Genomic DNA, 27,665 nt, shown 5'->3' with positions numbered 1-27,665 from the left:
TTTTGTATAGGAAACACTATAAAAGATCCTCAGCACCCCCTGCTGTGAGTGACTTCCAGTGCCCCTGATTAGATTTTATGTAGGCCGGACTAGTTTATTTTTGGGCAAATAAGTTAACTCACTTGCTGCTATCAATGCAGCATTTAGATTGGGAAGGCAACCCTCTCAGTCAAAACGGATTGGATGTCTAGCGTCGTCAATGGCACTGAAAGATGAGCATTCACAGCCAATTTCCTTCTTTCCAGTTTAAGTGAATTGGATGTCTATCGTTTTCAATGGCAGGCAATGAGTTAATTTTGCTTCACTTCCATGTAATTCTAAGATACTTACGGGTCACTTTCTGTAATGTCAGATCATTTCCTGTTGATTTTTGGAGGTGTTTCCAGGTTCCCTCCTGTTGATTTGGTGTCACTGCCTGTTGGTTTTGTGGCATTTTTGGGTCAGTTCCTGGTTAACCCATTGAATGCCATTGACGGTGCTAAACGTCCAATCCATTTTGACTGTGAGGGAGCGAATGAACAAATGTAACTGTGGACATGAGAGTGATCCAAGTGCAGTTAGTGCCCTCACTTGATCACGCAAATTACAAATGTATGGTTTTTACGGCACTTATGTCAAAATAAAGGCATGTGATTTTGTATTAACAGTATGAATGAGCTACAAACAATGACCTCTGACTTTTAGGAAGATCAGCATTCTGCGCTACTCCTGCGCATGATGTCACCCTGAGGATCTCATTAGCGATCGGTTAGCTCAATATTGCATGTTGGCGTTGACATCATTGCTCATCATTCTGCATTCCTTCCAACAAAATAAATTTACTTTGGTGTAACACTGTTGTCTTTTGCACATAGATGCCACATATCACCCAGGGCTACCACACACTTTCACATGCACATTACAGTGATGCAATCATAAAGGTTACAATGAGGAGGAAGAATGATTAGCTCTCTTTATCACAAAGTCTTCCCAAGTCCTTAAAAAAATGTTTGTTTTTTTTTTGTTTTTTTTTAACACGGTGCCATTTGGACATAGCAGAGTAGCCATTTTGAGGGGGCATTTTGTGCAAAAGTTACCCCTCAGCCAAGCTAATATGACTTTGGATCCCTAATGAGAAATTCATGATTACAAATAAACCTTTTGAAATGATTAAATTCATTTTTGGGTATATAGCTTCAACAAAATGGACACGTTATGATCAATTACACACTGAACATACTCAGGGGTGAAAGTGGGCTGGTACAGTCCGATACGCCTTTCCGGTAAAAGATTCGGGGGCAGGTGGAAAAGCGCTATATAAGTATAACACCAACACCAACTGTGCTTTGGTCCCGAAAATATGATGGAAACTAACAAAACCCCATGTTGAAAAAAACAATTGCCAGGCTGCGAGACACACATCTCATCTCCAAGAAAACAATATACAAATGCTACATTTGCATACACAAGTGTTAACAACAGGCATAGTAAAGTGTTGTGTAGCATCATCCGTTTCCACGAATATTTATTATTTATTTATACCACAAATTCCAAAGCTCCTCACCGGCAGCAGTGCATCTGAGTCTTGACGAGTCACGTCAATGTGCGGACGTAAGCAGCAAACCACCCTGGACTCAGTTGTCTTTTCAATTGGCTGACATACTGACATGTGATCAGCATGGATAGTTAGCTCTGATTAGTTCAAATGCACGTTTTCACCCCTGAACGTACTTCATAAAACTGCAAAATGTGATTTTTAAAGGAGATAAAAAATAAAATTTCTGAGCACAACTGAATTTCCCACCACTGGTGTTACGTTATCACAGAAGATTGATGTTATAAATGTAAATGGGGAATTTCTTAAAGAGACACTAACACAACTTGACAGAGTGGAAAGTGATGTTGGGGACGAACAGAAAAGGTTTTTTTTTTTTTAAATTTAAATTATTTATTTTAATGTAAAACAACACATGAAGACAAATAAATTATCCAGGACATTTATTTTGGATTTTTCTATGTATGTGACCATATTTTCTGCACTATAAGGCGCACCTAAAAGCCTTCAATTTCCCCAAAATCCGATGCGCCTTATATATTGATTAATCATGACATGACAGTCCCTTTAGTACAACTCCATCTGGTGGATGCATAAGACAAACCCAACCACTACTACTACTATGAAAGTACTACTGCGCCTTATAATGTGGTGCGCCCTAGCGCCCTATATATGAAAACAACTTTAAAAAAAGGCCATTCATTGAAGGTACGCCTTATACTCCAATGCGCCTAATAAAAAAAGGTAGTCCTTTTATAGACTGAATTTAAACGAAACACAATGGGGACATAGAAAAATTCCATTAACAACTTTTTCCCGGAAGTAAAAAAAAATTTGAATTTAGGAGCCTGTACCCTTGAATTTATAATAAACGGTAATTAATAATTACACACAAAAAATACGTTGAATTAGTATTTGTCCAACTTTAGCGAAAATATAGTTTCATTTATATCGGGGACACAAATGGCACCCGATACAAAAAATGACCCGATTACAATTCACCATTATGAAAATCAGCATCAATGGCAATGAATGAGTTGAACTTGCAAAGGCAGCAAAATGCATTTGGCAATATATTGTAGAGTATCACTCACAACTGTGTGTAAATCCTTCACAATGTAGACAAATGAACACTCATCAAGGAAATTAAAGAAGCGAATAATCTTACCAGCAGGCAGTTAGAGATGATGTAGAGGACAAGCATCCACATTTGCTTGTAGCCCATGTGAAGTCCAGCCCACAACCACACGAGAGAGATGAGCAAGAACAGGTAGAGGACTAGCGGCACCTCTGGAATAACAGACAAAAGACGGTGATGATAAACAATGGGAAAATAACATGCAATTTTGCACATTTATGGCGGATTGTAAATTTAAAATGTAAATTAAATATACGTTTAAAAATGTTAATTGAAATTTGCCACCATTTTCATTTTAAATATAAAGTAAAAAAATAGATTACATTTCTCTTTCCACTAATGAAAACTCATACTGATCTCCACTAATGTAACAAAACCCAATCCTTGGATGCATGTGAGCATATTTATAAAGAGTGGTACCTCTACATCAGGGGTCGCGTTAACCGAATATTTTCCGTCATTGACCGGTTTTTTAAAACGGTGACGGAAAAAACTGAAGTCCGTCCGTCATTTTGACAGGTTGCAATTCACACCCCAGACCACAGGGTGGCGAGTGAGCATATTAATTAGCTATTGTATCTCTTAATGCATGACGTCGTTGGCTATTCTGTCAGAATATTGTAGCGTCACCGGGGTCTGGCGGCGGCACCGTGATTGACACATCAACGCGAGGTTCTTATTGGTGCACCCGGTGTGCCAGCGCATCATCCAATTGGTGGACTAGATTGCAGCCTGTGTATAGACCCCAATCACATGACGTCAAAACTCCGCCCCCCTGACTGGAGCCGCCATATTGTGTGTCAGCTCGTCGTGTTTGCGCTTTACCTCTACGTACATGCCTCCTATTGCGGCGTGTTTTTCTGCTCGTTAACATTAATAATCAAAATAGTGAAGGCGTGTGTGGCGGTTGGTTGCAGTAACAGAGAAGATAGACGGAGAGACTTGAAGTTCTACCGTATTCTGAGAGACCCGAAGAGGAGAGCGAGATGGACTGCTGTAATTCGACAAGAAATCTGGGCACCAAACGATCACCACAGACTATGTAGTAGTCATTTTATATCTGGTAAGATGCATTTAACATATATTTAGAAGATTTTGGGCTGACAACCACAATTAAAATCATTGTGTGACGTTTGTGATTGGGGTCTATATAGTTGCCTCTTTTTCTTTGGGGGCGGAGTTGTTGTTTTGTTGGCGGTAAGCAGAGTAAAAAGAGGGAGAAAAATACCACGACTTCCGTGTCTAATTTTTCGCCGCCAAGCAAGCGTTACAATATTATTTAAAAATGAATGAAAACTAAATACTATTGAATATGTCATCATTATCATTTTAAAAATTTAAGTGACGGGTAAAAATAGATTATGACCAGATTTTTATGACCCTGTCAGTCAAAATGACAGACAACGAAAATGTCTAGCGCAACCTCTGCTCTACACACAAAGTTAATTCGTTCCAGGACCTTGTTTATAGGTGTAAAGCGCTTTGAGGGCCTTGAAGGTGGAAAACCACTATATAAATATAACTCCATTACCATTTACCAGTGAGAGAGGACATTTTACTTTCACTTTGTTCAGCTGCGGCAGACAGTAGGCATGTTGTGTTGGACAAGTTCTGAAATAAATGATTAAAGACCTGATTAAGCTGGCGATTTTTTGGCGATGTTACCACAATAATAATTGTCAGCTTAATTTATAAAGACTGACGAACAGAAGTCCGAGGAGGACCGTGGAGATCGTAGACAATCAACGGCGGTATTGTCAGGCCAGGTAGCGGACGGCACACAGAGCTCAGATTCTTCTATTATTTCCATCTTCATTTCAATGGTAAGCCTCACCTTTTTCCTTTTTTGCACTACCATTCCATGTTGATTTCTCCCTCAAGAAAATCCGCTGTGCGTTTGTCTGGCAGGAGAACAAAGAAACTACGGCACTGTCATAAATCGTGGTATTACGAGCATGTCGTGATAAAACAAATGGCGAGTCAAATTTTACGTCGGATGTCGAAAAGATCGAGTGTCGAAGCGATCGTATGTTGAAGTACCAGTACTTCGAGAAAGTGATATACAGTGGGGCAAATAAGTATTTAGTCAACCTCTAATTGTGCAAGTTCTCCCACTTGAAAATATTAGAGAGGCCTGTAATTGTCAACATGGGTAAACCTCAACCATGAGAGACAGAATGTGGAGAAAAAAAAAAGAAAGAAAGAAAATCACATTGCTTGATTTTTTAAAAATTTATTTGCAAATCATGGTGGAAAATAAGTATTTGATCAATACCAAAAGTTAATCTCAATACTTTGTTATGTACCCTTTGTTGGCAATAACGGTGGCCAAACGTTTTCTGTAACTCTTCACAAGCTTTTTACACACTGATGCTGGTATTTTTGGCCTATTCCTCCATGCGGATCTCCTCTAGAGCAGTGATGTTTGGGGCTGTCGTCATCTAACATATCGGAGAAAATGTGACAGTAACAAAAAAAATATAATTATTCGATAGTTATGAGGTAGTTATTCGTGACTTTTTTACAGACGCCATTTTTTTCATTATGACATAATTTGCTTAAAAGTTGAAAATATGAGTGAATCATTTTTTTTAAGTCGTTTTTTTTCTTCTTAAAACGAAATATGAGACATCAATGAATGATTCTAAGCTAAAAATGACAGGCATTTTGAATAATAAATATAATTAATTACCTTCATTTTATGGCTGGGTTGAAACAAAAGTGTTTGCGCGACGTCTGTAAACAGGGGTTTTCAGGGTAAAACGGACAAATTAGAAATAGTTCGGGGCCTAATGCGCCATGAATCTGCTATGGCAGCATATAGACATATGGTTCTATCAAACATAACAGTTGTTTTAGCTTAAAATACAGCAGTTTCTTTTAAAGAGGAGTGCCAGAGCAGAAACTGCTTTTTCAGTCTTGTCTGTGTATTCTGCCATATACAAGTGACATTTTGGTAATGTATAGTGAAAAAACTCCTTGATCTGCTTGTTTCTTTCCTGTATATTATTTAGTAACATCCGATTCAATGACTTGACATTATTTGGAAAACAAAGGTCTCGTGCAATCTCTAATGCATGGTGGAGAGTTGTTATTGTATGATTTATGATGAGACACACCCTTGGCTTTTCAGTAATTGGCTGTCACAGATGTACCAAATTTTTAAGGGAGCGTGCAATCCGCATTCACTGCCAACAGCAAATGGATTGGACGCCAGAGTCAAAACACACAATGCTAGAGGGTTCCCCAGAATACTATTAAGAAATACAAGTACCCTCCATGCTTTCAAGACAAAATGTCAGTACTTCTGCACCCTGGCTGCTATCTGGCTCATCTTCGAAGCACTGGAATGTGCTTACATGGTTGGAAAAGTCAAACGCGGGGAGGGAGACGGCACTCAAGGAGAAGCAGAAAAATCCAGAAAGATGAGGGGAAAAGTGGTGGAAGTGGCACCTAAGTGAAACGTGGGCCCTGTGTTTCAATCCCACTTGTGAAGTGTACAGTCTGTTCTGCACATGGCGGGCCAGTGACTCATTTTGCAAGGTCATTTTCAAATCCACACGCTTACTACGTGCTCCACGTAGGCTTATCTAAGTTGGAGCAATACGTTCTCAGCCTCGTGGGGATTAACTGGAATGAAGCGTAAAGCAGTGTGTTTGAGTGTCGCATCCACCGGGCACATTAGAAAACGACATCCCCGGGAAGAAAGGCATTTTTTATTAACTCATTGGATGCCATTCCCTGTAAAAGGTAGCTAAAGAGTTGAAACAAAAACACATTTAAACCGATTTGTTGACATTTTTGAAGAGAACCAGTCATTAGTGTAGAGACATGGATATAATTTGATATTTGAAGCAGTGCATTTGAACTGTCAGTGCCATTGACAGTGATAGACGTCCAATCCATTAGCCCCTCCCAGTCCGAATGGAACTATTGCAGTCAATGCCAGTTAATTAGTTAAAGCCTTTCAGAGGGCAAGTTGACAATGACAGACTCATGCTGGTCGCTTATCTCACGTAGGTCACTCCCTGCATTTCTGTGCCACTTCCCGTTGATAGAGGGTCACTTCCTGCTGATTTTGGGGCATTTTTGTGTCATTTCCTTCCTAAAATACAGTATATAATTTTGTGCTGATTTTGGGGCAATGCAACTTAACTGATTTTGGGGCAACTTCCTTAATTGGCATTTCAGGCATTACTGTGTCACTTCCTGTTTATATTGGGTCAATTCCTATTAATATGGGGACATATCCGGGTATTTCCTGTTGGTTTTGGAGCATTTTTAGGTCACTTTTTGTTGATATTAGGCAAAGGCGTAGGTTTGCATAGGGACATTAGGGACACTACCAACTTTATAGAATGCTCAAATTGTCCCCACCACTGTTTATGCAACTGTATTTGCATTATGCATGGTGATTAAAAAAGAATGTGCCAAAACCATTGCGATATATTAAAAAAAAAAAAAAAAAAAACAATAACTAGCTGGATACAAATATTATAACTTCAAGTTTTAATAAATTGTGCTCAATGTGACCACTACCAGCGGCACGGACAACATCAAGCCAATATGACTTTTAATTTGTTAAAACAACTTACTTGTTAAAATTCTTGTTTTAATTCTGATTAAATTATTAATTATTTAATTTAATTAATCAATCACATTAATTAATAAATAATTAATTAATAATTCAGTCTATTTTAATGATTTTAAAATAAACGAATGCATTATGATTTTGCCACATTTTTTTTAATCACCCTGTATAATGAGTTAAATCGGTAAATTAGATTGTCTTCCCATATGTTTTGAGGCTAGAATTGACCCCTCCATTATTAATTGAATTATTTTCATTAAGTTCAGACTTATATTTACCCCTTTTCACTTGCTGAATGTACTGGTCCAATTTTTCCCCTCGAATGCACGTTTGATTGGCTGATGACTTGACCCCCCCCCCCCCCCCCCCCCACCCACACACACACACACAGCCCTGACAGAGTTACATATCGACAACATGCCGCCTCCTCCGCCCCCTTCGAAGAGAAGGCATATTAGAAGTTTTTTTTTTTTTTTTTCTGGCCAGCAGCAGCAGCCACTGTAAGTAATGTAGAAATACATCGATGTTGTGGGAAACACACCGCAAATTTTGCTAATGAATGTCCGACCTGCGTCAGAGTTAGCATAACATTAAACTGTTAACTTGCTAACCTGCAAAACTCGAGTAGGAAGCGGCTTAAAGAGAAGTGTCCGCCTGAATGTGTTTTCTACTGTTAACGTTAATTAAACTGTGAGAAATGTAGTGATCTTTGCTGGAAACTATAGAACCAGAAAAACATGAGCAAGAAGCTGATTAGAGAGTCTGTATTTCACAGGAAAATGATGACAGTAAAAAAAAAAAACACATGCTGCTGCTTTTCTTCTCGTAAATGGCCTGGTTTAGAGGGAAAGAATGCGAGAGCATGTTGTGACTTTACACTTTTGAAAGCAAATACCAATTAGTGCATTTATTTATTAATTAAAATGTATTTATTTATCTTTTACATTATTTATTTAAAAGTATTTTTATTTGTAGCCTATGCAGACATTTTTTCCAGATAATCATACATTTTCCATAATTGCTCAACCCACTGATGCACTTTAGAGATGAAAATAAGGGAGAAGAAGATGAAAGGACATCTACTTAAAGCAATGTACAGTATTACCATAACTACCCAAATATAAAGCGCACCTGAAATTTACCTGAAAATCTAGGGAAAATTCTTGTACTGGTCTATAAAGCGCACCAATAAATATGAGTCTCGTGTTTCGAACTTTTATGAAGTGAGCACTTGTAGCACGGTTTAACAGAATTCACCTGCGGAACTATAGTTGGCAAGTTGTGTAGTTCCCGGGGGGAAGAGCTTAGTTAAGGGAAGAGCTGGAAGTATACAAATGTCTCCCGCCGCAGAATGCAAGATGTACGTTGTTAATTTGTGAGTTTCAATGTGAGGAGCTATCAGGGAAGGACAAAACTCTTCATGGTATGTACCACTGAAAAATTGAGGGGGTAGCTGACATGGGAAAAACATACCAGTGGCTGGAAAAGGCCGGACTGAAAGACAGCACGGAGGCACTGATCATGGCAGCACCTGAACAGGGCCTAAACACAAGATCAATAGAGGGCGGGGTCTATCACACCAGACAGGACCCCAGGTGCAGGCTATGCAAAGAGGCCCCTGAGACAGTCCAGCACATCACAGCAGGGTGTAAGATACTGGCAAGTAAAGCATACATGGAACGACATAACCAGGTAGCAGGCATAGCGTACAGGAACATCTGTGCCGAGTATGGACTGGAGACCCCAGAGTCAAGGAGGGCAACACCTCCAAAGGTGGTCGAGAACAACCGAGTTAAGATCCTGTGGGACTTCCAGATCCAGACAGACAAACTGGTGATGGCCAACATGCCCAACATAGTGGCGGTGGATAAACATCAGAAGACAGCAGCAGTGATAGATGAAGCAATCCCGAGCGATAGCAACATCAGCAGAAAGGAACACAAAAAGCTGGAGAAATATCAAGGCTTAAAGGAAGAGTTGGAGAAAATGTGGGGAGTGAAGGCAACAGTGGTGCCAGTAGTGATCGGGACACTAGGGGCAGTAACTCCCAAGCAGGTTCCATGGCTCCAACAGATACCAGGAACAACGTCCGACATCTCCATTCAGAAGAGCGCAATCCTAGGGACAGCTAAGATCCTGCGCAGAACCCTCAAGCTCCCAGGCCTCTGATAGAGGACCCGAGCTTGAAAGGAGAGACCATACTGCCCGGGTGGGCGAAAAGATGATTTTTATTTTTATACTGTATATATTTATATTTATATAATGAATAGAACTATCTATTTGTGTACATCAAAAGAGTGGGTTGTTTAATTCAACAGAGAGTTATAGTTGCAGGTCTAAAAAAAGCTGTAAAACTGAGAAAAACAATTCTTGTGCCGTCCAATTGAGGACTTATCGTCTTATCGCTAGGCAGACACGGAGGTTGAGTGTGCTTTTCTCTGGCTGACATAAGAAATAAACACTTAAACCCCTGACAGTGCAACCCCGGTCGTGACCAATGGGCAAGCTTCTTCTCACCACGGGACGGCCTCCAGTTTACATTTTATCAGACCTGTGTCTTACTGTGAGAGGATAAACCTAGAAGAGGGAAAGCGTTCAACCAAAACAGTGGGGTCGAAAGTGTGGTCGGTGCTGACATGGCTGCCTCAGCAGCTGTAACAACAAGCAGCAGTAATGAGCAAGTTGCGAGCATACGTACGCTGACGTTTAAGTCGTGCGTGTGAACCGAATGCACAGCAGTGCTACTTTGTTTTTACACAAACACTGTGTTGTATCTGAAAAAGCCACAGGAAATACCACAACTTTCAAGACTGCGTGTGGAGGCTTTGCCCAAGTGCTGATTTAACCTCATGACCTCCATTCAAATGTGCGGCCTTTGCGAATATACAGAGGTGGGTGGACGAACTGAAGTTTTTACTCAAGTAAGAGTAGCACTACTTCAAAATAATATCCATATAATCAAATAAATGTACTCAAGTACAAGTAAAAAAGTCTTAGGTGAAAAGAATACTCAAGTAATGAGTAAGATTGTGAGTAACTGCTTACAATGTCTGTTTTTTTTCCCTTTAAACAAGAGTTCTGACTTGAAAAATCTACAGAAATAAAACATCACCCGTCCAGAGAAAAACATATTTCCTACCATGAAATCAAAATGGTCATCTTTGGTATTCAGTGGTTGAAATCTGCGCTTTTAAATCATTTTGACTCAAGGTCAAATAGTTAAAATTTTATGGCACCTTAAAGACGCCACATGATTGAACAGGCCGGTGTGATCACAGGACTCCCGACTACAAGCTTGTGTGTGGTCATAGACAGTCATGGGAAAAAATTAGGACACTCCATGAAATATTCAATTCTTCATTAAGAAATGTTCACATATCAATGTCTGATCTTGATCTTCTTTATTTCTGGAAAAGAAAGTGATTTAATTTCAGGTAAACAACAAAAATTAACATTGTTTTTACTCATCAACTCAAATATGTCAACAAAAATGCATATTCTAACTGAGGAAAAAGTTAGGACACCCTACCACCTAATAGCTAGTGTTACCTCCTTTGGCTGAAATAACTTCAGTGAGAGGTTTTTTGTAGCCATCTACCAGTCTTTGACAAAGGTCTGAAGAAAGTTTGCCCCACTCCTCAACGCTGAATGCTTTCCGCTCTGAGATGTTTGAGGGGTTTGCAGCATGTACTTCCTGCTTCAAGTCACCCCACAGCATCTCAATGGGATTAAGATCTGGGCTTTGACTCGGCCATTCCAGGACTCTCCATTTCTTCCTTTTCAGCCAGTCCTTGTTGGATTTACTGGTATGTTTTGGGTCATTGTCATGTTGCAGGGTTCAGTTTCACTTCAGCTTTAATTTTTTTCACAGATCATCTCACATGCTCCTCAAGCACCCTCTGATACATGGTAGAATTCATGGCGGATTCTATGATGGTGAGCTGGCCAGGTCCTGCAGCGGCAAAGCATCCCCAAACCATGACACTTCCACCCCCATGCTTCACAGTTACTTTACAAGTATATGCACAAACAATCTTTTTTTTTTAATTCACTACAGTGCATCAAGCAATCAATAGCTGCCAACCTCTCCCAGTCAAAATGGATTGAATGTCTAGCGCTGTCAAATGAAGCCAACGCCTTAATGTTGGTACACAGAGAGCCAAGTATTCTTTGAGGCTGTAAAATGTTTAAGAACCACTTGACTAAATAATGTGAAAGAATACAGCAATATGCTAGCAAAACTCACCCATCCCGTTGAAGTGCTAACATTCCTCACCAATCAAAGATCAAAGCTCAGGTATAAAGGAACACTCTCAGGCATAAGAATGCATTAGCAGATATTTAATCAGGTGAAAAGAACATCTTGTCATGTAAACACACCCTCTGATAAGGCTTTGGCTTTAAATAGAAACCATTGTTTGGTTAATCCATATGTTCTGAGTTTTTTTTCTTCTTTTCCTGCCTGTCTATTTAGGTCTGAACACACATTTCAGTGACGTCAGCAGTCTCACATGCTCCTTCCAAGTTTCTACGTGTGGCCCCGCATGCTGCACTCTCACACAGATTAGCCTGGAGATTATCTCATCACTCGGTGCTTGAAGTCAAACATTTGGAGATGTTTTTGAAACTGCATTTAAAACGATACATTCCGGACTGTGCCTTTGCTCTTGTGCTTCACACACTGTTTTGGATTTTTTACCTGTCTCGGGGTCGCTCGCTCTCAGTCTTTTACACTCGGCAGATAACATCAGGCTGTTTGCACCAACTTGCGCTAAACCTGTTTTTTGCTATACTACAGGGCACGATGCGATAGTGTTTTGTTCTGATAGTCACATAGCTCTGCATAGTTTTTCATGAGAATTCCTTTACAGCGTTTCAGTAAGTTAAGTTTAAGTAAAGACTATTTAAAGATTTTTTTTGGTACAATATCAAGACAGTATGATTATTTGACAGTAACACATTCTATTCATTTTAATACTAGTATTTATCACATACCTGTACCGTTTGCACGACCGCGATAGACATCATCGTAGGCCTTCCATTGTGAAGAGACCTGGTAGACGTGTATGAAGATGACTAGCACAGCAACCAAACAGATGAGCGGAACGAGCACAGCAGTGCACAGTGCAGCATAGATGTTCGGCATGAAGCACCTGAAAGTGAAGCGAAGAGGGAAGTTCAGATGACAGAAAAACAATCAAAATGGGGATGCTTTGCTTCATCCTCACATATGAAATTTGTAGTTTTTTCTGTCCACTCTTTCGGTAAGCTGTACAGCCCACACAATTTGCCCTATTCACACACTTCGAAACGTTCCAAAAATTGGCGCGACCCAGGCACTCTGAATTTCGCCTAATGTGTACGGTTGCGCCAAAACCACATTTTTTGGACCCTAAAAAAAATCCCATTCATTTCCAATAGCAAAAACATAAAATTTCATATTTTCAAAATGCTACTTGTTCTACAGTTTTGGTTCACATTATTCACACATAAAAACAATCACAAAATCAGGGTCCACAAAAGTTACCGGCCCTTTTTTTTTTTACTACATTCTGCCAAAATTTGACAAAAACTTCCCCACACATTTTCAATGGCCACATTCATTTCCAATGGCACATTCAACTGCCACAAAAACCTTTCCATTCACTCCAATTGATTTTCAACTTAGACCTGTAAAAAAAATCAATTTGTGGTCATTATTTTTGACAACAACAACAACAAAAAAAGACTTCCTTGAAATGCCCCAAAATGTAACAGAAAGTGACCCGGGATAGCCCAAAAATCAACAGGAAGTGACACATAAGTACCCCATTCATTACCTGCCATTCACAATGATAGAGATCAAATTCATTGAAAACTCAAGAGGACTGGCTGTGAATGCTCATCTTTCAGTGCCATTGCGGCGCTAGACGTCCAATTAATTTTGACTGGGTGGATGAATGAACGAATGGATCAGGCATCTACTAGTGATGAACTAATTTAAACTCACAACAGAAAGATGATAAGCCGTCTGATTGGACGTCTTCATTGACAATGGCACTGCAAAAGTATTTTAAATTCAGGGCTTTAGTTTTCAGGTTTCAGACATCTGAATCCTAATTGGACAACGGGAAATAACAATGTCGTTAAAATCAATAGGAATTATTTGATTTTTTGAGTTGTATCTACATACCAAATATGAACAAAAACTACCATTTTGTAACAGGAGAAAGTATTTTTGTACCAGATGTTTACAGGTGATTGTTTACTATGGTAATGACCACGCAATGCTGACCATAGTATTGTGATCCAGGGGCAGAACTTAGGGGCAGGGGTGCTGGAAGTCATACACAACAGGGGATGCGGAGGATCTTTTTCAGTTTTCCCCATCGAAAAACAGCCGTTTTTGTCCAAATTTGTCATGCTGACGCGTTTTCACTATACAAGGCGTGCTCAATGGCAGTACACACCCATGCTGCATAGTTTACTTACTACTACTAGGCTACTACAAAGACAGCATTTCTCCCACAGTGTGTGTTGGAATTTTTGTATTGGAAAAAAAAGCACCCATGCATTATAATGCAAATCCCCACAGCTACATGGCGCAGTGACACGCGAACACATTTGGAAACTAAAAGGGCTAACAAGCCTCGGTGTAACACCGCCTTTTCACAACACTAAATAAATTGCACACCAATATCCAACAGAGCTCTGCACGGCAACAGAAACAGAAACAACAAACAATAATATGGCTACAATGCAGTCTTGTCTTACCTATTTGAAGACACCAAAGGACAATACTCTTCATTTTCAACCATAAATTGAATTTTAGGAAATTTCTTAGCAAATTTATTTAGCAAAAAGCCCATGTATGGTTTTCATAAATTATGATGAACATTCGTTCATTTGTCCTCCCAGTCAAAAGGAATTGGACGCATAGTGCCATCACTAGCAGCCAATGAGTTGACAAGGAAGTAGGGCTGTCAAAATTATCGCGTTAACGGGCGGTATTTTTTTTAATCAATCACGTTAAAATATTTGACGCATTTAACGCACATGCCCCTCTCAAACAGATTAAAATGACAGCACAGTGTAATGTCCACTTGTTACTTGTGTTTTTTGGTGTTTTGTCGCCCTCTGCTGGCGCTTGGGTGCGACTGATTTTATGGGTTTCAGCACCACATGAGCATTGTGTAATTATTGACATCAACAATGGCGAGCTACTAGCTTATTTTTTGACTGAAATTTGTACAAATTTTATTAAAACGAAAACATTAAGTGGGGTTTTAATATAAAATGTCTATAACTTGTACTGCCATTTATCTTTTAAGAACTACAAGTCTTTCTATCCATGGATTGCTTTAACAGAATGTTAATAATGTTAATCTTGTTGATTTATTGTTATAATAAACAAATACAGTACTTACCGTATGTTGAATGTATTATCCGTCTTGTGTCTTATCTTTCCATTCCAACAATAATTTACAGAAAAATATGGCATATTTCATAGATGGTTTGAATTGCGATTAATTACGATTAATTTATTTTTAAGCTGTTATTAACTCGTCTAAAAATGTTAATCGTTTGACAGCCCTACAAAGACGTGACCTAAAAATGATCCAAAATAATTGGAAGTGATTCGAAAGCAAAGCATCCCCACGCAATTTCTCCAGTAATTGCATTTTCAAATTATTTCATGACATTTGTAGCTTGATCGCCATTTCTTCTCTCAAGCCACAAATTTCAACATTTTTATTGACCTTTCTGTATACACAGGAACAGTAGTTTTTGCTTTTTACTTTCTTTTAATTTCTGTCGATATGATTGTTTTCACAAGCCTCTCTGTCTCAGTTTCATCGCAGCATCACTTTCCCAGCGGAATCTGAGAAAATTAGCACAGTCCTATTACAAAATAAGGGCAAGGCAGCCAGCACAAAACACTCATGTTACTTTGTCTATTTCACAAGTGTGGTGGGAGAGTGGAGTCCAGATAGAAGCTCAGGCTTCAGTGACTACAGAGAGGACTAATTGGCTTGGTGGAAGCCATAACACCACAGAAGGTATGCCAAATAGACAATTGCATCACACACTTGTAGTGTGAGAGCGTAAACATGCTCTAATATGGATATTTGTTCTGTGGCCTTGTGCTTGGGTGAGAGCTTACTGTACTGGAAATCTCACAAGAAAGGGAAATCCGGCCCAAAGCACATTACACTTAAGTCTGTTTACTGACTTCAGGCTGGAGCAGAAAAATAGGAAACATTTAAAAAAAAAAATTCCAAATGTACGATAAGAAGTAAGTTGAACTTTTAAAAAAAATCCATACAGTACAGTCAATACATCTTCACTTTAGTGGCATTCCAGTTAATTCTCTTTGTTGTTGTCGTGACTTTCAGTTAGTCCCGTTCCAGGTTCAACACTCACATGATCCGTTTGGCTCAGATGTGATGCCAGATGCCCTTCCTGACACAAGCCACCACATATTTTATCCAGGCTTGGGACTGGCACTGGCTGGCTATTGGAACGCTGACCGTTAATTGAACCTGTGCCGTCCAATTTGTACGACAACACTACTTTCAGTTCATTCTTGTTCATTTCCCCCAAACCTTAAATATTCTAGTTTTGCAACTATCGGATAATTACACATCAGTAATGAGTGACTACTTCTTTTAGTAAGCATAATGAAATATGAAGAAGTTGAATTTGGTAACTTCAAAAAACAACAACAACTCCTTTTTCTTTCTGAAATGAGATGAATGGTACCTCACGATACGATTTGCGATACAAAGCTCACGATAACAATGATCTCATGGTATGGTGACAACAATTATCGATACATGGGTCAGGACATCATTCTACAAAACAACTAATAAACAAAAAAACAAGCTATTTTCATCCTTCTGCTGTGAATTGGAATGATTTTATCACTAGTGGATGTCCAGTCCATTTGAACTGGTAGGGTGGCAGCGAATGAACCATCAGTCGCGGCTATCCCTCCCAGTTCAAACAGACTGGACGTCTTTGGCCGTCTGTGGCATACAATGCCAGGAAATTAGTTCATTTCCGGTCGCTTCCTTTTCCTTTTGGGGCATTTACGGGTCACTTCCTATTGATTTTAGGGAATTTACAGGTCACTTCCTGTTATTTTGGGTTACTGAAAAGGAAGTGACTCAATAATGTAACCAAATGAATAGGAAGTGACTCAAATTGAACAGGAAGTAACCTGTAAATGCCCTGAAATCCAGTCCAGTAGAAATGAATTGGATGTCTAGAGCCGTCAATGGCTTTTTTTTTTTTTTTTTTTTTTTTTACGTTTTTTTATTTTCTTAAACTATTGAAATGCTTAAAATGCTTTTAAAATGCTATTTTAAAACGATATATTGATTCTTGGTTGGAGCATATCAATAACCTTTTGGGCTACAAAATATCACGATATAGCATCGTTTTGATAAACAAACCCCTAAATTAAAAGAACACATAGTTTATCAAAACAGAAAAGTAATAGTAACTCATTTACCTCATTGTCTGCCATTGATGATGATGAATTTCAAAAGTTCAAATGGATTGGACGTCTATCGCTGTCAATGGTAATAAATAAGTTGATAAAATGTAATGTGTCCTTCAACCTTTATAGGGCAAGTGACTAATTTGGCTCATTAAAAATAGTTAACAAACATAACTCCATTCAAGGCATGGTGTCCAGATGAGTGGACATCGCATTTTGGGTTATGTTATGCCGAATGTTATTACAGTATATGATCAAAATATAATATCTTTAATTTTTTCAAAAAAAGTTACCTAATCCCGCAAAAAAAAAAAAAATAAATAAAGATGATAATTACTTTATTTTTAGCTTTTTTCCTTTCCTTTTCTTCCCTTTTTTCCTTATTTATCAATATTGTATAATACTTTTTTATATACGTACTTTATTATTATTTTTTTGATCATGTAAAAAAACTGAATAAAACAGAAATATACACTGGTTATGGCTGCCCAATAACACTCTAAAGATGTTTAAAAAAAAAAAAAAAAAAAAAATCATAGTATTTAACTCATTGCCTGCCATTAACAATTCATTGAAACTGTGAGGACCGTCTGTGAAGGTTCATTTTTTATTGCCATTGACAGAGGTCTTTTGGCCTGGGAGGAGCGTATGAACAATCCATTTTAACTGGTAGGGGTTGCGGCATTTTTATTTTTTTTTAACCCCACTCATGTAACATGAGTTTTGTTGGCTCAGTTTGACCCAAGAAATTTGCAAGTGTTGACCAATTATTAAAAAGTTAAGCTCAGACTCATTGGCGGCTATTGACGCTCGATCCATTTTTGACTTGCAGTCAAAATGGATTTCGAGAGTGCCAAGACAAAGGGCATTAATCGGAAAGTAATGAAATAAAATAATTACAAAAATAAAAAATAAAATAAGAAATCGAATTGTATACACGTGTATTATTCAGCCTTTCGGCCAAGTGTTTGCAATATTCAGTTTTGGCCAAGAATTTTGCTTTCAGTACATTCCTAGTTCATGTTGTGTCTGATATCAGCATGACAGCCATGACTTTGAAAGGAATTTGATATTATGATGAATACCGCCTCTTTCCCACAAAAGAAGAAGGCCAACTAGACTTTTACTTCACTTCCTCTTGTGTATCTGCAAATTTCGCATCTATGCACTCACTGTCTCACGGCCACTTACCCACCCACAGGAAGCTGGCGTGCGCACACGGTTCCAAGGACAACAGCCACACCTAAGACTTGCAGTTAATTTTAGATGGGATTTCAGGGTCCAAATTTTTAGTAGTATTGCACATTTACCATCCATTTTAAAAAATGCATATGGGATTGATTAAAGGCATGCATTTTCCACATGAGTTCATTGGTTTGTCTTTAAGGATTCATTTTCTTTCAAAGTCTTGAAATGAAGTGTTTATTTAAAGTTAATATCGACAAACACACACACATTTAAGGCCAAGGTTTTGCTTGCTTTTTTAATGTGTTTTGTTTTGTAAGTTTCCACCTCTGAGGGTAATTTTCCTTGACTGACTCATTCATTCATTTTCATTCATTGACTTCAGTCATTTAATTGGTTGAGCAATCGCCTCATATGATGTCACTAATTCAGGTGTTGGCTTTAGAAAACAAGTGACATCCTGTTTAAAAAAAGCAAAAATAATAATACAGTCAGCTTACACGTTCCCTTCCACCAATCCGTAGACAGCGTGGATACTCCAGTCGAAGCCTCCAAGCAAAACAACAACCAGTATGATGATGACGAGAGCTGGAAGACCCCAACCCAACAGGAAGTACAGAAGATATCGGCGCTCTGTGTGCTCATCGTTCATTACTAGCACTTGCCAGAAATTCACAGCCTGCATGGAGACAGAAGAAACACAAGTTTTAAAGCGAGAGATAACTAAAGATGCACCGAGACCAATACCAGTACCAGCAGGGGGGGGGGGCGATCCGGCCCGAAATGGTGGTATCGGTATCAGTGAGTACCAACAAAGAAGGCGCCGATACCATTTACCGGTCCAGTATTATTATACTAAACCACAGCATTTTTTTCTCCTGATGCTCACTACACTCTCTGTTCTGTGATAACACGTGATCACTTTGCATGCCAAGCAGCTATTGCTGTTGGCCTGCTCCAGACCAATGAAAGCGGGCCAATAGCCGCTCTTAACCAATGCTGGGGCAGCTTTTTCATATGTAGGAAAAACAAATTACGAGACGAAAATGTCGGCGGTCTGGAAATATTTCAGTTTTTAATCTCAGTCGAGTACAATGGCTGGATGCAAGATTTGTGGCCTGAAAGTTTTGAGAGGTGGAGTTAAATCAGCCAGTTTCCAAACCTCGAACCTGATAAAACATTTGAAGACCAAACATGTGAACAAAAACAGCAGGACTGCATCTGGAGGAGGGGGGCTGGACCGGAGCAACAATCCCTGGTCAGTTCAGTTTGTCTACTTTACTTTTATTGTCTTTTAATGAAACAAATGCCGCAGTAATTTGAGACCTGTTTCAAAAGTACAATTTTCAGAAATAGAAATAAGGGACACGCCCAAAGCCACACAGGCGAAAAAAAAAAAGGGACATCCCCAAAACTCCTAAAATGCATAGAAATGTATGTATCTATTTATATATATTCAGTATTGGTTCAATACGGAAAACAACTTTTAATTCCCAATTCAGAACGATTCCTTATTTCAAAGGACGAGTGACAAGCCTATTCAAAATTGCGGTAGAAGTAAGTAAAGTAAGCCAAATTAAGTGGCTCAGTATGTTTTCGGCTGGTGCATAAGGAGGGAGGCTAATAGAGAGACAGGATGCTGTGGTCAATTATTATTACTTATAATTTCATTAAAGTTGCACTGTTTGGCCTTTAAGAGCCAAAACTCAGGGTTTAAAAAGTTTATCCATTATTCATTCATTGTAATTTCACTTTTTTACGGTTGGGCTAGTGTTATACATGTTTTAATTTCACTTCAGTTTATCACAAAAGTGAGTACACCCCTCGCATTTCTGCAGATATTTAAGTATATCTTTTCATGGGTCAACAATGACAAAATGACACTTTGACAATTGAAAAGTGGTCTGTTAGCAGCTTACATGTGAGCAGCTCACATAATAGATTTAATTTATTTTCCCCTCAAAATAACTCAAAATATAGCCATTAATATCTAAACACCTGGCAACAAAAGTGAGTACACCCCTTAGTAAATACGTACGTCCCTAAATGTCCAAATTGAGTACTGCTTGTCATTTTCCCTCCAAAATGTCATGTGACTCGTTACACGAGTGCTGTCAGTATTCCTGCAGAGATTGAAGAGGTGGGGGATCAGCCTGTTAGTGCTCAGACCACACGCCGCACTCTACATCAAATTGGTGTGCATTGCTATCACACCAGGAGGAAGCCCCTTCTGAAGATAGTACACAAGAAAGCCCACAAACAGTTTGCTGATGACATGTCAACAAAGCACATGGATTACTGGAACCGTGTCCTATGGTCTGATGAGACGAAGATTAATTTGTTTGGTTCCGATGGTCTCAAGCATGTGTGGCGGCGACCAGGTGAGGAGTACAAAGATAAGTGTGTCATGCCTACAGTCAAGCATGGTGGTGGGTGGTATACTTAAATATCTGCAGAAAAGCGAGGGGTGTACTAACTTTTGTGATACACTGTATATACATACAACCCATAGCAAAAAGTATGCAATCACCAATCTCAGATGAGCACTCATTCAGACATTTTATCATGTAGAACAAACTCAGATAAAAAGCTTGAAAAAAAATAATGTATTAGTTCAAAAGTGCAACTCTTTAGCATTCAGAAACACTAAAAGAAATGAATAATAATAAAAAAAAAATTGTGGTGGTCAAAAATGTTACTTTTATAGAGCAAGTGCAGGGAAATATATATGGAATCACTCCATACTGAGGAAAAAAATATGGAATCATGAGAAACAAACAAAGAAATAACAATCAAAGCACATCTCTAGTATTTATTAGCACCACCTCTGGCTTTTATGACAGCTTTCAGTCTCTGAGGCATGGACTTGATGAGTATTCATCAATTTGGTGCCAACTCTCTTTGATTGCAGTTGCCAGATCATCTTTGCAGGTCGGGGCCTTGCTGTGGACCATTTTTTTCCATTTCCACCACAGGTTTTCAATAGGGTTAAGATCTGGGCTATTTGCAGGCCATGACATTGACTGGATGAGTCTTTCTCCAAGGAATGCTTTAAGAATTTTAGCTCTGTGGCATGATGCATTGTCATCTTGGAAAATGACAAACATATTTTCAATTGAAAGGATAAGAAAGCTGTCTTAAAATTTCAATGTAAACTTGTGCATTTATTGAAGATTTAACCACAGCCATCTCCCCAGTCTAACAGAAGGTTAGCAGTGATCGAATAATCGCTGCCAACTCATCCCAGTTCAAAAGGATTGGAGGTCTATTAACGTCAATGAAACCAATGAGGGGGGAAAAAATGAGAAAATGAAGCAGTCGCCACCATTTTTACACCTGTGGCCAATGACAGATATGTCCATCAAACACATTCTTATGCAAGCACTTTCACCCTACAGGAATAAACACTCGATAAGTCTGTTTAAAAAAATGCTTTGAGTAGATGCCAAGCTTAAAGTTCACAATCAATAAATGAAGTTGTGTTAGGACCTCACTTGTAACGACAGGACACAAAAGACCGTTTTGCTCTTTGTTCGGAGTAATGAACCTTTATACGACACCTATAAAGCTGATGATGTTTGTGATTGCCCATCTGTCTGTTAACACATTTCCGAAGAGAGCGCTGTGTGTGATGCAACAGGAGGTTATGGGATGCTGACCTCCAACTCGGGCAAACTCTGCTCTCAAATAAACATGATTGTTGTGTAACAGGTAACGCTAGGGTTGTGTAACAGCTTGACCGTGTGTCAAAAAGACAATCAGAAAATGTCAGAATTAAGGTCGGACTTTCTCTCGATGGTTTCTGGAAGTCATCAAGACACAATAAATGAATGATGTGGCCTCTGAGGTGAACTCGCTGACTTTTGATAGTGAAGAAGGGGATGTAAAACAAATAGATTGCGTTTCCTGTGGTTAGCCAGACAAATGTGTTCTTTCCTTGATAGTTATGTCTGAGGAAAATAATAAGACAGGCCCAAGGAAAATAAGATATCCTGTTATTCCTCTGGTGGACCAGGAAGAAACACAGTGAAAGACACAGTACTGAATTCAAGGATAATATTGCATCGACGTGCCTTGAATATGTAGATGGAATAAAATAAACAACATTTTTGTTGACTTAACAGTTTGTAACAAATTTTTGGGTGTGGAATCTAAAACTGGTCTCAGTTTTTCTTTATAGTGTCATGTTTTTGAACTATAGCATCCCTATTTCTTTAAAGAAATATGAAAAATGCTGTAATTAACATATGCGCTTCTTTAAAAGTATATATATGGTGGAAAACACACACAAGGCGGAAAAAGCAGTTTCTGATTTTGCACCCCGCTTTAAAATAAACTGCTGTATTTTAAGCCAAAAGAATTGTTGTGTTTGATAGAGCAATATGTCTGTATGCTGCCATATAATTTGTCCGTTTTACCCTGGAGACCCCCATTTACAGACACTGTGCAACCGCTTTTGCTTCAACCCAGCCATAAAAAGAAGGTATGCAATCATATTTATTATTCGAAATGTCTATCAGTTTTAGCTTAGAATCATTAATTGATGTCTAATATTTAGTTTAAAAAAAAAATAACTTAAAAAAATTATTCACTCACATATTATAAACTTTTAAACAAATGACATCACAATGACAAACATAGTGTCTGTAAATAGGTCACAGATATCTAACTCATAACTATCGCTTAATTGTAATTATTTTTGTTACTGTCGCATTTTCCCCAATATTTTAGATGTTAAATAATCAATCCAAACGAAGAAACATTTTTTAAAAAAAGTTTAAAAGGGTAAATATTTGAAAAGGAAAATTTCGACCACTCCTTTTGGTCTGTGACTTCTGCATCACGACCCTTGTTATATTACTGTGTTTCATCCATAAAATCCCCACATAGTTCGGCTATGGCCATTCACAGTTCTGTCTTGACACTCTGTCATACATACTACACGGAGTTTTTAGATCGAAACAAGGTAAGTACGCAATAATATCTAGTTAAAATCACAGTGTCTTTAATCATGCTCTCATGCTTGCACCTCAAGTTACCGGCAAGCTACAAAAAGACATACAGTACATTCCAGTCGAATGCTAGCGCGAGAATTATGGACACAGCAGGCTAACTGAGCAGCGTGCTATCCATTATCTTTTTGACCCTTGTTGCCATTTGGATTGCTTATTATGGGATGATATCGATGTATTAGATTCATTAGATGCTTAAATCATAAAGCCTAGATCCTAGGCTTCAAGGCTAACTACAATAAATGGTGTTATGTACTCAAATACATACTAGTATGTTCCCTTTATGCATATGGAGCCTTTTATTCTCAGTATCTCGCATTCACATTCTTTAATCATCATTGAAAAAATATATTAAAAGCCCGCTGCAAAAATTAAAATATTATGGTATTGGAATTCAAATCCAAAAAATCCCCTAGAAATGTTATTTCTTTGCACAGATTAAAATCAAGCCAAATCAAAAATGTATGCAATAAAATTATCATTAACTATACAGTTAACTCCCCATTTAGCCATGTTTGTTATCAAAATAAAATACAGGGCTAAATTAAATCTACATTTACTCACACACCAATTTCCTTTATTATAGTACTATACTGTATATCCAATCACATGTCTTAGTGAATGCATATTGATTATCGTTATTTATTATGTACTAGGATAGGTGTCCAAAATGTCCTTCTTTTAAAATGAGAAACTTAAAAAAAAAAAATGTCAAAGTTCTCAAAAATGTCTATTTTTCACTCACCTGATTTGACCTACTTTTAAGGTGTCAAAAAATCCCCTCCTGTTCAAAATTTTTCTTCCCCCAGAAAATAAACATTTTAAGCTTTCCAATGATGTCTCTCACATGCATATTGGACAATTTTGAAATTTGGCCAAATTGGGCGACTCAGCGCGGAACTTCAAGTCACCTGAGTGTTTTCCGCCATATACTGTACATATTGATATAAAATTTAAAATGACTGCATGACCATTACTGTCAACTCCTCAGTGAAGAAAGTTGCTATTGGCTGCCCTAAAAGCTGCTAGATGGCGTAATCACCTAATTTGCATAACTGACAATTTGCATGTAATTGTAATGGATGCTGTAGGAGAGAGGAATAACCTCGTGGGAGAAGCAAAAAGTGAGTAAAAAAACACCAGAAAAAGTCCCAAGATTTGTCGCTAGTCACTCTTGACTAAAGAAAGTCGCCAAGAGGCTTTAGAAAGTTGCCAGATTTAGATCGAGCGATATGACTAAAAAAAAAAAAATAAAAAAAAAAATAACAATAATAATAATAATCACAATTTCATTGGTTAGGTCGCCCAGCTGTAGTAAGTTGGTAAACTGTGGAGAAAAAACATGACCTGACTGACTGCTATTTCTGGAATCAGTGTGACAATTTTAGTCTTAATCTGTGTAAAAATCTAACTCAACAAAATTTGTTTCTCATGTGTTTCGAAGTTTAATTTTTATTCCATTGCTTAGAAGTCCTCCCACACTCAGAATGGATTGGACGTCCATCACCGAAAATGGCACTGAAACTTTGCATTCATGCACTGAAACCATCACTCCGGCCCGTTACCATCTAGCAGTAACAAACAATGTTCTCTCTAATTTTTCATGTGTCTTAGCAGACACACAAGCTCCCTGAGCACACTGCGGACCACGGGGAGCAACATCAGATGTGTATAGGGTGGCCACACACTAGTATCACGCCTGTTCAAAACCTTGGATCAGAGCAAGTTACATGGCTTATTTAAAGAGTTAATAAATAAAATATAATGAACAACCACAATGGAAGTACAGAATATCAAACTCAAAAATTATAACTGTTCAGACAATAAGGACACTCAAGATTCCTATTCTCCGTGTCTGAGCGGCTACACTGCAAAAACACACGTCCTTAAACCTAGTTAAATTCCCTTGTTTTCAGTGTAAATAGATACTTATAGATAACGGATAATAATTAATACTGTAGTGCTTGCAAAGATTGGCAGAGGAATGTTGCTTCAGTAAATTAGCACAGGAGTCAAGCTCACTTTTCTCCACCAATGGGAGCGTGGCGTTGATGTATCGAACGCACCAATAGGAGAGTCGCGTTGCCGTATCGAGTGCACCAATAGGAGTGTTGCGTTGCCGCATCGAGCGCACCAATAGGAGTGTCGCGTTTCCGTATCAAGCGCACCAATAGAAGTGTCGCATTGCAGTATCGAATGCACCAATAGGAACATCGCGTTGCCGTATCGAACGCAGGACTGCCGAGCTGACACATCACTGCGATGCTGACAGACAGTAGTCCTATTGACGGTACAATGCGTTTCTGTTGAATTTTATTTTGTGCGCTGCATAGATTTTCTTGTGCGCTGAATATGTGCAAGGCAGGTAACAGCTAGAGTTGTCTGATATTATCGGGTAGCCGATATCAACTGATAAAAGCATCTTAAAATGATATTGAATAAAATCGACATCAGTTTTTCATTATCAGTTTTGGGTCAATATGCATGTTGCCTTAAAAGCCAATGTAGAGGCCTCTTGCCTTTGTACAAGGACTGGTTGTGGCTTAGCACAGCAGTTATGCTTATTGACCATTAGATCGCTCCAAATTAAGATGCTTGCTTCAGGACATCAGGGCACGTTGATTTCAGTTTACAATCAAATTATAATACTTATTTTATTTGAAGAGTTATTGCAAGTTCGTTTTCATATGCCAACCATTTACCTCATTCACTGCGTGGCACTGTATGAGCCATATGTGATATGGTAGTGCTTTATTGACACTTTGCACTTGAACTTGATCCCCCCAAAAATATGTTTGCACCATTTTACTTTCAACCCTAAATACAGAGGTGCAATATAGGCACTTTTTCAATTACTTGAGTTGAAGCTGTTCTCTTATTTTTCACAGAATCAGTATTTGGAAAACCTTGAAGTTGTTATTTTTATCATTATTAAAGCTTCCTGTGGGGCATCACAATACAATTAGTCATAATATGTCAAGTCTATGACCACATATATCGGTATCGGTTTGATATCGGCATCTGATTTTTCGAGTTGGACAAAATCGGGACATTAGCTATCGGTGAAAAAGTCATTATCCGACAACTTGAGTCAAAATTCAAACGTTGCTTGTAAATTAAAACAAAAAATATTCACCTAGCTATTTCTCACATTTTGAAACAGGTCACTTGTCAATGTATGAAGCTGTTATTTAAAGTTTAAATTCCCACATGTTGTCGCTTCAACTGTTAGCATGGACACCTCCTGGGTCACTGACTGGACATGAGCATAATGCCCTGTTGGCAGCGCATGACGGCAAAACACTGCTGTGTTTGTGTAGCAAACTAGCCAAGAGAGAGTGCAAGTTAACATTTTCAATAGACTAAAAGAGCAACACTGTTATGTAATAATAAGCTGAAAATCCAATCCGGATCCAGATATTTCCTTCCTTCTGGCATTACTATTAGATAGGCACGTCGACTCATCCACTTGGCACCAATAAACACCCTCTCTTCCCTTATGAATCCTGTACATATTGATTTCCTTGTGGTTTGGAATGGATTTGCTGGCGCCTGTTAATATAAGCCGCAGGACTCTTGAGTGTCTGCCTGATAGGACTGGAAAGACTTTGGAGAGGACAAAGAGCTTTAGTGACAGCCATCAATTACAACTAGAGTGGCTGGAATATAGGTGAGCTCATTATTAGCCATCGACGGCAATAAACTTCCAATTCATTAAGACTGGGAGGTGCTGGCATGAGGTATTTGTTAGCTTTGGTACTTTCAAGAGCTTTAAGTTCTCCAGTCCATACAATATAAATTCTACACTGTAAAAAAACTGCTTATGAAATACTGGCAGCATGGGTTGCCAAAGTTTACTGTTAAAAAAGTAATTGGAAAAACGGTATTGTGCTCCGGTAACCATATATTTTATAGTTAGATTTATTGGTAACACTTTATTTGACAGTGGCGTCATAAGACTGTCATAACACCGTCATAATTATGATATGACACTGTCGTGAGCATTAATGAATGCTTATGACAGATGTTATTTTGTATCATGCATCAAATTTGGTCACTAGCTCCATTTATGTCCAGTCCGGATCATTAACATCCATTCAGAAGAGATATCATTTGTGAATGACACTTAATGACATCTGTCATAAGTCTTCATTTTGGCTCATGACCTAAAACTCTTATGACAGTCTTATGACACCACTCTCAAATAAAGTGTTGTAACTGAAAATTATCAGACTGGTTACACATGTTTTTGCAGTCTACAGTTTTTAGAGTAGTTTCAATGTAGTAGTTGTATGTAGTAGTACAGTAGTTTGTTGTTAAAAGTACTATATGGAGTTCTTAGTCGCAACTACAACCTCCGGCCTAAACCGTTACTGCAACTTCTGCATGCAATATAAAGCAACGAGTATTTGGCCCATCAAATTAGCACCAATAACGTAAAAACAATTAGTAGCAAGCCTTAGGTGGGTTAGAAAAGTATTTTTTCCAAGCGGAGACTTGGCGGGGGCCTGGTTAAACACTACTGCTGCCCCAGGGACATGCGTGGACATGCACAGGTGCATGTTCGCTCAGAGTGGTCGACTCGATGTCTATAGAGCAGTGTTTTTCAACCACTGTAGTGTCTGGTGTGCAGTGGAAAAGCATCCACTTTCACCTAATTGATGTTAAAAATGTTTATTAACAATAAATCCACAAATGTGCCATTGCTGAGTGTGTGCTAT

At 38.5% G+C, this 27,665-nt stretch overlaps 1 protein-coding gene across 4 annotated transcripts in view; it reads right to left on the bottom strand.

Moving 5' to 3' along the window:
• Positions 1-27,665, bottom strand: part of adgrv1 (adhesion G protein-coupled receptor V1) — a 220,791-nt gene that overhangs the window by 26,218 nt on the left and 166,908 nt on the right. For 2 of the 4 annotated variants that reach the window (XM_057831097.1, XM_057831094.1), the window contains 3 exons: positions 18,433-18,611; positions 12,259-12,416; positions 2,703-2,824 (listed from right to left, as the gene is read on the bottom strand). In XM_057831097.1, the coding sequence (XP_057687080.1) occupies positions 2,703-2,824; positions 12,259-12,416; positions 18,433-18,611 (459 nt within the window). Of the gene's footprint in view, positions 1-399; positions 501-2,702; positions 2,825-10,991; positions 11,216-12,258; positions 12,417-18,432; positions 18,612-27,665 lie in introns of those variants that run through there. The other 2 variants (XM_057831095.1, XM_057831096.1) reach the window with 2 other exon arrangements.

The sequence above is a fragment of the Corythoichthys intestinalis genome, chromosome 3 (genome assembly GCF_030265065.1).
Source record: "Corythoichthys intestinalis isolate RoL2023-P3 chromosome 3, ASM3026506v1, whole genome shotgun sequence".
In the NCBI taxonomy this organism is placed as follows: Eukaryota; Metazoa; Chordata; class Actinopteri; order Syngnathiformes; family Syngnathidae; genus Corythoichthys; species Corythoichthys intestinalis.
Note: the sequence above shows the minus strand (reverse complement) of the source record. Positions and strands in the feature narration are given on the sequence as shown.